Source organism: Cynoglossus semilaevis, chromosome 14 (assembly GCF_000523025.1).
Source record: "Cynoglossus semilaevis isolate Cse_v1.0 chromosome 14, Cse_v1.0, whole genome shotgun sequence".
In the NCBI taxonomy this organism is placed as follows: domain Eukaryota; kingdom Metazoa; phylum Chordata; class Actinopteri; order Pleuronectiformes; family Cynoglossidae; genus Cynoglossus; species Cynoglossus semilaevis.
In genome coordinates, this window is record NC_024320.1 from 10,275,380 (window position 1) to 10,287,051 (window position 11,672).

At 39.4% G+C, this 11,672-nt stretch overlaps 2 protein-coding genes and 2 non-coding genes across 6 annotated transcripts in view; 2 read left to right on the plus strand and 2 right to left on the minus strand.

The window, feature by feature from the left end:
• Nucleotides 1–73: 73 nt before the first annotated feature.
• Nucleotides 74–2,657, plus strand: LOC103389514 (claudin-34-like). Its single transcript, XM_008324950.3, has one exon. It carries the CDS (start codon nt 1,441–1,443, stop codon nt 2,155–2,157), a length of 717 nt encoding a protein of 238 aa, XP_008323172.1. The 5' UTR covers nt 74–1,440; the 3' UTR covers nt 2,158–2,657.
• A 1,404-nt stretch (nt 2,658–4,061) lies between these two features.
• Nucleotides 4,062–4,134, minus strand: trnak-cuu (transfer RNA lysine (anticodon CUU)). Its single transcript has one exon. It is a non-coding gene; the product is annotated as a tRNA-Lys (tRNA).
• A 279-nt stretch (nt 4,135–4,413) lies between these two features.
• Nucleotides 4,414–4,487, minus strand: trnai-aau (transfer RNA isoleucine (anticodon AAU)). Its single transcript has one exon. It is a non-coding gene; the product is annotated as a tRNA-Ile (tRNA).
• A 23-nt stretch (nt 4,488–4,510) lies between these two features.
• Nucleotides 4,511–11,672, plus strand: part of LOC103389512 (N-chimaerin) — a 14,537-nt gene continuing 7,375 nt past the window's right edge. Inside the window, exons 1-8 of one of the 3 annotated variants that reach the window (XM_008324946.3) lie at nt 4,511–4,709; nt 5,076–5,172; nt 5,773–5,811; nt 5,955–6,010; nt 8,213–8,244; nt 8,384–8,497; nt 9,944–10,070; nt 10,995–11,156. In XM_008324946.3, the coding sequence (XP_008323168.1) occupies nt 5,154–5,172; nt 5,773–5,811; nt 5,955–6,010; nt 8,213–8,244; nt 8,384–8,497; nt 9,944–10,070; nt 10,995–11,156 (549 nt within the window). In that variant the 5' untranslated portion in view covers nt 4,511–4,709; nt 5,076–5,153. Of the gene's footprint in view, nt 4,710–4,748; nt 4,990–5,075; nt 5,173–5,772; nt 5,812–5,954; nt 6,011–8,212; nt 8,245–8,383; nt 8,498–9,943; nt 10,071–10,994; nt 11,157–11,672 lie in introns of those variants that run through there. The other 2 variants (XM_017038939.2, XM_025062553.1) reach the window with 2 other exon arrangements.

Below are 11,672 nucleotides of genomic sequence, written 5' to 3' on the forward strand. Positions count from 1 at the left end.
AAAACATGAAAATTGTCAGAAAAAAACATTAAACAAGGGTCAGAGTGTGCATATATAATGAGCTCACAAGGACAATAAGTAAATTTAAAGGTTAGCAAAAATTACTGGAAGACAGAAAAAGACCTCTGTCTAACTCTGATTTAGGCATTTTTTTAGGTTAAAGTCTAAAAACATTTAAGATATTAAGAAATGGTAAAATATGAAAGTTTTCTCTTAGATTGGCCAAAAAAAAGTAAAGGTAGCCAAAACAAACAGTTGGTTAAACTATAGCTTTTCTTAAGCCAAAAATAGTCTTCAGTGAGCAAAAATAATAGCTAACATTTCTAGGGCCCAAGTTCATCAAAACTGCTAAATGATAGCCCAGAACTGGCTAAAATAACTATTAATGATACTAATATTAATAACTCATAGAACAAAAATGTAATTTTTTATTTAAAAGATGTTTGAGGGAGCATACCAAATTTCAGCTCCAGGTTAGGTCCCCGTGCCAGACTTTGGACACACTTCTGCAGAGCGCACACAAGGCTGTTGTTTCACAGTGTTTAGACTCAGCTGATGGTAAGATAGAATAACTCTTTTACTGCTCTTTTACTGCACCTGCTGTATGAAGGATAATGTGTTCTGTTTTTTTTTTTCCATCAGGATTGAAACCTGACACCAGTGTGGCTACAAACCCTCAGAGACCAGAAAAATATTTAATCTCTACCACACTGTTAACACACAGGGGCTAGGCAGAGTGTTGGTTGTCTTTCACTTCTATATAAATATAAAAACACACATCCAATATGTTGATGTTTACACACGAAGTAGCATGTCTTTGACCTGCTTTTACAGAAGTCAACCCTGAATTATATTAAATGAGTCCAGTCCTGAAACAATAAGGACAGATGAATATAGACCTACATCCTGTCAATCATTGATAGCCCTGGCAGGAAACTGTGGCTGGGTTTTTGCCAGCTAAAGAAGGAAGCATATTTCTGCATTATAATTAAACTGAGAGATGTGGAACAACTCGGAGCCGGCGGTCAGGTACGACTTTTGTCATTTTTAACGTTTAAGTTATATTTGTAAAACTAATCTGGGAAATAGATTTAATTCTCTCTTTTATTTCACAAGGATTCTCAAATATGCGCATTTTATACGTAAGCGCTTTAGGTGGACTTAAAGTAGCATCAACAAAAGGCCATGTCTTTTAAGTCTTAGTTTGTTGTGGTCAGAGACTAACCTGGCCGGGGTCCCACAGTGATGACCATGCCCATATCTTTCAGGAAGCTGCGTGGACTGTATGCTGCGTCACAGAACAGCATTGGAAAAACCAAGGCGCTGTGAGGCGAAGTCAACAGACAGGAGCTGAAGGGGTCGAGATACAGGGACCCCACCCTCTTGAAACACCACGAGAGAATTTTCCAGGACTTCCTGTCTTGCTGCCTCTCTCTTCCCATGACGTCCTTTGCTCACACGGCCCATCCGCAGCTTGTGGCTCTCTGGCTGAGCTGCTTTGGCTGGACTCTCACTGCCATGGCCCTTGGTCTCGATCAGTGGAGGGTTTGGCTGGTGTCTGACAGGGACATCATCACCTCCGGCATGGCTTGGGTCGGTCTGTGGAGGGCCTGCTTTCACAGCCACACCGTGGTGTCACCTGGCTCCGGGTTTACACACTGCAGGTCCATCAGTCTCACTGAGGCCTTCACACCACCAGAGATTGTGTCAGGACAAATTCTTATGGTCCTCTCCTTTGTTGTGGGGCTCTTGGGTAATGCGGGAGGTATTTATGCCCTAAGGAACACCTACTTTGGGTTGGAAGCAAACACACCGGTCCGCTTGTCTTTCTGTGCTGCAGGAGCTTTATGTTTGTTGGCAGCAGCGATATCTCTCATACCTCTGATGTGGAATCTGAGCTCAGTGGTGACCAACCAGACCATTGCGTTCCCACCTGAGTTCCAACTGCCCGCAGCGCCTCAGTCGCAGTACGTTGGGTACAGCATCAGCCTCGGGGTCGTGGGGACTGTCCTGATGTTCGCCTCTGGGATTATTTTCTGCAGATACAAGTTACCACAGAGACAAGCACCTTCAGTCACATCATCGCCTGAACATGATGGGGCCGACAGTGGGGGGGGCAGAGAAAATACAGCATTTGAGTTTAATGAACACTTTTGAACAGTTTGCTTGTGGAAAATACAACATAGACTTCAGCCTGATGTTTCTTGTACTCTCTTGAGTTTCAGGTAACCCTGAAGTACCTGTGCCCTACAATAATTAAAAATCCTAACTGCCCCTGCAGTGGTAACACTCCCACGTAGCAGGTGCAGCTGCAGTTACTGATCTACTTCACTGACAGGCAGAAGGAATGACTCACGCTGTGGACAATAGTAAAGTCTTCAGGACTCAGGAGACAGAAAACAGAAAAAACTTTGGTTTGAACAGATTTTGTTAAAACTTTTTCAGGTATCATTAAAGATGATTCATTATATTAACAAAGTTTGGTCAAGCTGGAGAGCATTTGTAACAGAAATGTACATAGATTTTTACAATATGAAATGATTTGATGGTATTTTCTCTTTTTGTGTTGTTGAATTTTTAAAATCTCTCTTTTAAAGTCTCTCTTTCTCGCTTTCTCTCTCTTTCTTTCAATCATCTAAATCGAGTCGTCACTCCCAGTCCTTCTCCTACGCTGGGTTATTTTACCAATTTTATAACAACAACATAAAATGTTTTCTTAATTATTATGATTTTATATTATCAATATATTTGTTGATATCTATCTTAGATCAAATTTTGAATTTTTTTTATCATAATTTCTCACAGTCTTACGTAGCCCCTAAAGGGACATGGGGGGAGGGCGGCATCTCGAGAACCCTTAGGTTAAGCACAGGCAGTTGTGCTTCCTGTGCGTATGCCCCTAGGCTCTTTCTTTCATGACGTATAATCCATTATTATTATTATTATTATTTTTATTATTATTATTATTATTTTTATTATTATTATTATTATATATTTCGTGATAAATTTCACGTTATTTCGTAATATGTTTCGCGTAATTACGTGATAACTTTTACCTTACAGTGACCCCTATCTTTATCGCGGTTCTACTTTCGCTTCCTCAGTTCATCGCGGATTTTATTTTATCCAATCTCGCGACATTAAAAATGTTTTAATTTACATTATTTTTATTATTTTGTGAAAGAAAAACTGTATATAAATAAACGATAAGACATTTTGCCTCACATACATACAGGGTAATACATTAAAATAACAAACAATAATGTACAGTACGCCGAGCATGTCATATGTGACGTATGTACTATAGGGTGAACATTTGATTAATGTAGGGTACCTCAGTTAGACACAGGAGGGCACTGTTGTTGTTGTTCGACTGTTGATAACAGTGTAGGAAGGTTTTCTTTCCCCCGTGGCCCTAGAGGGGCTCCGTAGTTCTGACCTCGTGATCACAAATCCTCGAGGATCAGTAGTATTTACAGTCTGGTGTTCTGGACAGCTTCAGCACTCGCTTGATAAAGAGTTCAGAGAGTGTTTACCTCAGATCAATGCAGAAGAGGTGCAGAACGGGACTATTGTCCTGTGGAAAAAGTGAAAGAATATTGTTTCATATGTTTTATTCAATCGTAACCGAGCAACACTATTTTTCAGCTAACTGGCAAAGACATCATTGCAAAACATAACACAAACTGACATAAAAATTGGGTTAGGAGGGAAAGAAAAAGTGGCATAAAACCCCAAAAAGTCTTACCCAGAGGAAATGAGAATATACTGCTTTTACCATGCATCAGTATATCGGGATATTTGACTTCTTTGCAAATGATAAATTAAAGCGACTGTGAAGTGAATTTATTGCATTGAAGAAACACTTTTTTTAACTTACCTTTTTTACGTATACATTATATGTTGATTAAATAGCTGTAGCTGTTTGACATAATATGATTCAGTAATTGTATTGTTGCTGATCTAGTTCAAGAGATTTAATATTAAAAAAATTTTTTTATGCTCTGCCATAAATTATTCCTGAGACACCAGTTCTCATTCTGACTTGGAAAAAGTGCAGACGCCCAACGTGGGGCTCGAACCCACGACCCTGAGATTAAGAGTCTCATGCTCTACCGACTGAGCTAGCCGGGCATACAAGTGCACTACAATGTTTTACATTATGGATGAAGACTTTACTGCTTTCGCTCATATTTATTTTTTTCAGTAATGGAATATATATTCCTAATATACGTCACCAAAACTTTTTTCATCTTTGCTGACTTTCCCTTTCTTTTTTGTTAGCCTCTTTCAAACTCTGTAACTTCGAAAGTTTTTGCCTAATAATTGATCTGGTTTTATACAAAATACTTGGTTTCAATTTCGTTGGTTCGGAGCGTTCGTAATGGACACTTGACAAGATTAAAAGGATTATGGCCCGTACGGGGATCGAACCCGCGACCTTGGCGTTATTAGCACCACGCTCTAACCAACTGAGCTAACCGGCCTGGCACTCCCCTCGTTGATGAATAATTAACCAATCTACTTACAGTGTCAGTCATTTCTGTGTCATACAATTTCTGGGCACGACTGACATAGATTTTGATGAGAGAGTTCGCATTATTCTCATAAATGGTATCAGTTGCCATAGCTACCCAGGAAAGAGGGCGAGACTGATCACGTGACCTAGCAAAGATGGCGACCACAATGCAGGATGGATGTCACTGTGAGTGAGTACTACGTGTTATTATTCTACCGTTATGTGCAAAAACCCGCGCATGGTTTTATTTCAGGCCGCCGTCGTGGAGTTTAAACCGAGGTTAACTTACGAAATTGTTTTCTTCACGATGTGAGCTGGGTTCAGTGTTATCAGCCTCAGGGTGGCTCCTACATTATCGCTTTGAGAAAGGCAGGGGCCGCTACCATGAGCTGAGCCTATGGGATACTTTAGTGGTAATCATTACTCAGCTATATCAGCTAATCATCGTTACTCAGCTTATCTTGAGTCAGGTAGTACACACTGCCATGTGTATATTCACTTTGCACTATTCTCTTTGTCTATGATTGTCTTTTATTCTCTTTTTGTTTCTCGTCAGGATTTAAATGGATCTGTGTTTTGAATATTGGATCTGCGGTTACGTTGTTGATCATCACCACTTTATCAGAAAAGCAAAATGGCCCTCAATGTCTTCGGTAAGCATAGCTACACGTCATAAAAGGCTTGTTGTGTACTAAAGGTGTGTATTGTTTGAGTTCACTCTGGTTAATAATTATGCAAGGAAGTCTGGCTCTAATTGTTGTGTAAAATGTAGTATTTCGCCAGCTAGTTTAAGAGTATGGGTGAAAATTATGGGTGAGAATTGCAAAAACTGACTGGCAGACAGTAGTGGCAGCAAGTCCCATAGACAACATCAAAGGAGCAACAGGGAATGTCAAAGGAGTCAGTGTATGACTTTTTTGCCTTTATTATTTTTTTTTTCCATTTATTGAGAATTTAAAAACGTGTATGACTTTTTTGCCTTTATTATTTATTTATTTTTCCATTTATTGAGAATTTTAATACATTCTATAAGTAATTTTTTAGTGATTTGATACCAGCAACTGATAGCGACTAAAATTAAGAGCCGCAAAAAATACAAGTGGAAGTGAAAGTAGAATTTTATCATTTTACTTCAGATTATCACGTTTCAGTCAGTAGTTGCTGTATACAGCCATGTAGGGGCGCTGTGGCAAAAGAAAAAATTATCTGATCTACTATTTACAATCTTTTTCTTTGAAATGTTCTCTTCCTAGATCATGATGAATACAGACCACCAGTGTGGAAGTCCTACTGTAAGTTCCATTTCTGTGACATGGTTGTAATCTTCATCATTCGACTGAATATTTTTTGTCAGATAACTTCTGTTTTTTTCTTTGTGATTATTTCTTAATTTACTTAATGTTTATTTACACTTGGCTTTATTCTTCTCCCACAGTGTATCAGCTCCAGCAGGAGGCGCCTCACCCACGCCGACTCACCTGTACCTGTGAGGTGAGATCACAGTCATGTCCAAGCCTCTGTGTTAATGTGTTCATGTCTCTTATTAGAACTTTTATTGGTATTTTTTGCTCTTTTCATGCTAGTCCTTTGTGTGAAATGTAAGTGTGTAAAAATACATGCACTGGTTATCAGAAGTTAATAATGTCATGTCAGCTGGCATTTATCTAGTCTTTTTCAGTCTGGCTCAGAGCACCGGTTGGACCAGAAAGTTCACTTCAATGTCATTTCAACAGTTGTGTTTTTTTCCACAATGATTTAGAGATTTAGTCCTGTTTTATGAAGCTTTAAGAATTGTCGTGTGGGTTGGTATTTTCTAATGTTTGTCTGAAATACGTCGACGTTAAATGGGTTTCGTTCAACCTCGTTGCGGAGAGTGATGAGCAGCCAATGAGCAGTTGCCAGTGACTAGTTCCTTTTTGTCACATGTCAGTGAGTCAGCCAAAAGGTTGGAAAAATTAACCTCAGACAATGTGTTGGGCTCGAAGCTTCAGATGCTTAAAAGGCCCATTCCCTGACAGCTCGTTGATGTAAACCCACATTTACCACGAAAGGCTAATGTGTTTGCAGCAGATTAAAAGCCCAGACCTCAAAACACTTAAAAGTGACTTTTTTTTTCCTGAGGTCAGAACATGTTAGTGACTTTTTTTTTCCTGAGGTCAGAAAAGCTGAACAAAGTGCAAACATATATCAGTCTTTTGTAAAAAAAATAAAAATACTGTAAGGACAGGACACACTTGTTTTGGAGTAAAGGGAAAGATGACTGTGTGCATCAGAGCAGTGACCATATACTGTATGGTATCAAATTATTAAATAAATACATTTAAGATACATTTAAAAACACTTTGGAGTTCTTCCTGGCATAGTTTTACAGTCTGTAATTAAAATGTGTCCAACTACCATTAAAAAATTAAAGGGGAGACAATTCACTCATTCATTTAGAATGAGTGAATGACAGCAGTGAAGAAAGAATCACACATTTTTAAACCAGAATTACAGCTGTACGAGTAACTCAGGTCACAGACTCAACCCAAGGCGATGGTTCATTTTTTGTATCCAACCAGAAGCTGTCAATACAACTTAATAAGTATGAACTAATAACTGCGTCAGGTGCCGTTGGCAAAACAAAAACAAACATCTGTGAAGGTTCACTCATTATCTTTTAACTCAGACATACAGTATGCCACAGTTGAGATTTAAAAACACCCGCCGTTGCTCCTTAACCTACATGTGAGACGAACAGATCCTTATATGTTTGTTCTTCTTTTGTGGGATTGTCTGACAGTATATCATACTGAGGAATAAAGACCAATTTAACACAAAATCTTAAAGAATTTATCTCCACTTTATGCCATGTGTTCAATGTTTCACAGACTAACAATTTATTTCATCATTTAATTAAAAATCCAACCTGCAGGCAGGGACCAAGGATTCATCTGGTCCTTCTTTTGAAAACCTAATGCAGCTCACCAGGGGGTGCTGATGAGCGTTAGTGATGACTATCCGGGCTCAGTGTAAATACAAAAACAGTCCTAGTGCTCATCTGATATTTATCTTTTTATTTTCAATCCCTCGGGGTATAAAGAATGGACAGCTCCTGCACCGCACACACACACACACACAGTTATTTAAGTTATTTATATGCAGTGCTGCTCGTCAGTTTCATGTTAATTAATTGACTTATCAGCATTTTACATGGAGATCAACACCAACCTACAGCAGCACCTTTTTTCTGACTTGTTCCCTTCGCCCTCACGTTCACGTGCTTCAGACACAGACTGGGCGATGAGCAACATTTACAGTCAAGACACAAAGTATGTCAAAGTCTGGGAAAATGTTTAGCACAAGTATATATTAGCAGATGTCATTGTTTCTGGTACTGTTCTGTTTTTTTCTGCTGCACACTTAGGGTTTGCTTCCTTAGTGTTATTTAAGGTGAATTGCTTGACATTAACATTTTCACAGTCGTTTCCTAAAATGTTGGCTGTGTTTAAAAAGTTCAAGTAAAAAAACAGAATATAAGCTGCCACCTCAAATCTGTTACTTGTTTTTCTCATTGCAACTAAAATATATAAACATATGTTCAAACGTCAATTATTTTTTGTTAAAGTTAAATACATTCTGATCACTTATTTTCCATCTCTGTACATGTATATTAGGTTTCTTACCTTGTATTATCTGTCTTTTTTTCTGCAGGTGGACAACCGACCAAAATACTATGGCAGAGAGTACGTTGATTTCTTTGCTTTGCCTGGAAACGTTTTAAATGTTGAATTTATCTCTGTTTTTTTTTTATTCATTGTAGTGTTGCCTTATTTTTCCCCAAACACCTTAAAACAATTGCTTCTTCTACCGCTGCTTGTCCAGATATCATGGGATGATCTCGAGGGAAGAAGCCGACCATTTGTTGAGCCAGGCTGAAGGCAGCTACCTCATCAGGGAGAGTCAGAGGCAACCAGGGACCTACACACTGGCTCTAAGGTATGGGTTTACACCCCCACTGGTCAGTCTATGAGCTACACCTATTTAAATATCCCATTAGGAGATTTCTAAGACTGAGCTGTCTGAGTGTTTCAAACACTGCTGATGTATTGGAAATTCCCAGTGTAGGTGCATAGGAAGTCAACAGTAACTGGAGAAAGTCTTTATCTCAACCCAACTCTGCAGATATAGGTATAGGTCAAAAGAGCAGTTAAACATTTTCTTGTTTCTGAAATGCTAACGTCTCAGTGGTGGCTTGCTGGTTAAGTACGTGGACTTGGGTTCGAACGGTTTCGGAGTCCACCAGCTGCCCAGTTCCCACTGAGGTGCTCTGATCATGGCACTGTCCCCACTCACTGCTGCCCACTGTTCACTTTGGTGATGGGTTAAAAGCAGAGGTCACACTTGGTTGTGTGCAGTGGTGAGCTGTGTCACAATGACAAGGAGTTCACTTTCCTTTTTACTCAGTGTCACTGTAGTTCCTTATTGAAGATGATGATTTTTGTTTCCTTAGCCGAATGTTGTGATTATTTGTTTATTTTGTGATATAGATTTTTGATAATATATTAATGTTGTCTGAATTATTATTATAATATTATATTATTATATTACAAAAACGTTTTTGTTCCATTAGCATTTGAATGGCTCAGTCATGAGCTGAGAATAAGTGTCACACTTTTTAATGGGTCCGTGGCTTCATTAATAAGAAGTTTTGGGTCAGCTGGTTCTATTCATAGCCACATCCTTCTTCCACCTGCACATTTCACTGGGTTCTTCATCCCCGTGGTTATAATTACGTTCCATAAATACTCTGCACTCAAACTTGAGTCCCAGTCTGGGAGAGCAAAAAAAGGAAAGGTTTAACTTTTGGGTTAATGATTCAAGATCGCCTCGTTACCTCCTGTTGGTTTCATACTGAACCACTGAGGTAGTGACACTGTGTGTTGGCCCAGTTAAATCTTCACATCTTAAATTGTTAAACTTAAACAAACTTTGATTATGAAAACCTAATGTATCTATATTCTGTGTTGAGGGTGTAGTCAGGCTAACGACAACTATAACCTTATATCATATATCTAAAGTTATGCTACATTGAAGGTTTTAGCTACAGGAGTCTCTAATGTTAGTAGAAGAACCACAGTTGTATTAAAGTTTATCCAAATTCTCATTTGATAATTTTATACTGTAATTCATGGTTGACTGTTTGCATCACAGACTGGACCAATAATGTCATTTCTACATTCAGTGGTAGACTGTCGATTCACTGCTTCCTGTTTAGTGTGAATGACCTTATGTTCACTGTAGCTGTAGCTTGAGAACCACTGGTTTTGCTTCCGCAGGAGTAAAATATTGGATGTGAACGTTCCTTGACTGTTCACCTATACTGGGCCAATGAAAACTTTTGAAACTCATTCTTCGCTTCCGTTTTTCTTCTTCTGACTTCAGGTTTGGAAACCAGACCAAAAACTTCCGTCTCTACCATGATGGTAAACACTTTGTTGGAGAGAAGAGGTTCGAGTCCATCCACGACCTGGTCACAGACGGACTCATCACTCTTTACATCGAGACCAAGGTGCGCGAGGAAAAACAGAACCTTTAACAGCAACATGGTTATAGTCGAACGAGGCATCTTAGAACGTTCGAGGAGTAAATATTTGCTGTGAAAAATACCTGAGCTGCTTTGATGCCTTAGCTGACGGAAGACGTAGATCTGGACAGCAGACGGGCTGGTTATGCACACGCACCCAATTTCTCTAAAGCTGCCCCTTGTTGTAATTATTTAAAAATATGCACTTATGCATAGTACTATAAAAAAATCATTATATTTGCAGAGGCTTTTGTCCGAGGGACTTACATGAGGAGGATAAAGTATATGGTTCCACCGTGGGCTCTGACCCAGAACCTTCTCTGACTGAAGCAGACAATCAATGGTGTTATTGTTTTGTATTCCATTATCTGTGAGCTTGGGCCAAAAAAGGACATGCAAAGAGATTGTTATTCCTAAACAATATTGTTCTCTGCTTTGTCAGCATCTTTCCTCTCTAGAATATCAGCTATCAGTGACCCACGTAGAATTGACCCAATCAGTGGTTCCCGACCTTTCTTTTGGCTTGTGACCACATTTGAACATCTCAAATTTCTTGCGACCCCAGAGATTTTCTTTATAGTCACATGATCGCAGCCGTCACTCAAGATGTGCCAGCTCAGATATTTTTATATGTTGCATTTATTAGAACTTTATTTATATTAATAAATGTGAGAGAACACAGTTGGTTAAGATGTTTTGTTTGTGTGGTGTTTTTAAATTGTAGTTTAAAAAAATATAGTATAAAATATACAATATAATAATCAGTTGAAAAAAAGGTATCAATTACTTGACAATTCAGGTGACCCTATTTGAATTCCAGGCGACGCCATGTGGGGTTGCCTCCCCAAGGTTGAAAGAACTGGACTGAGTTCTCTTCTTGTGTGTTTTAACCACCGTCTCCTCCGTCAGGCGGCCGAGTACATCGCAAAGATGACCATAAACCCCATCTATGAACACGTGGGCTACACCACTCTGAACCAGGAGCCCACGCTGAAGAAACACATTCCTCACAGCCCCGAGGCCCCTGACGGACCTGCTCCGGCCAAAGACGACTGCAATGCAGAGGAGAGGGTAAGGACACACTTCTCTGCTCTCCCACAGTGACACACACTCAGATTAAAAATAGCATGTTGATTTTTTATTGAGATTTCATTTGAAATTGATGTTATGGTTATATACTGCTGAGTTTAAATGAATGAAGAGGTGGGAAGAAGTTTCTGCAGAAGATATGAGTGGAGATGTTGAAAAAGTAGAAACAGTGGAGGAGGAGGAGGAGGAGGAGGCGGCTGGATGCAGAGAAGAAATGGCCTCCAGCCAAGGGCTCTGCAGTGAAGTTGCATAACAGCGGGTTTGCCTGCAGAAACCTCCTACCTCACTAAGTCCAACACTAGGAGTCAGTCACTGGGCCAGTAGTTTTAAGTTATTTTTTTTCCAACCCTGGTTTTAACTCTTCCCTGCACCAGTGTGTGTGTATTTTTATAGGCTCCACACGAAAGTAGCAGAACCTGCATGTGCAGTGTATCTGTTTAGACAACGATGCAAATCCAACACAGCACGACTGTGGAGTCTGAGCGAGTTGGTGTTGGA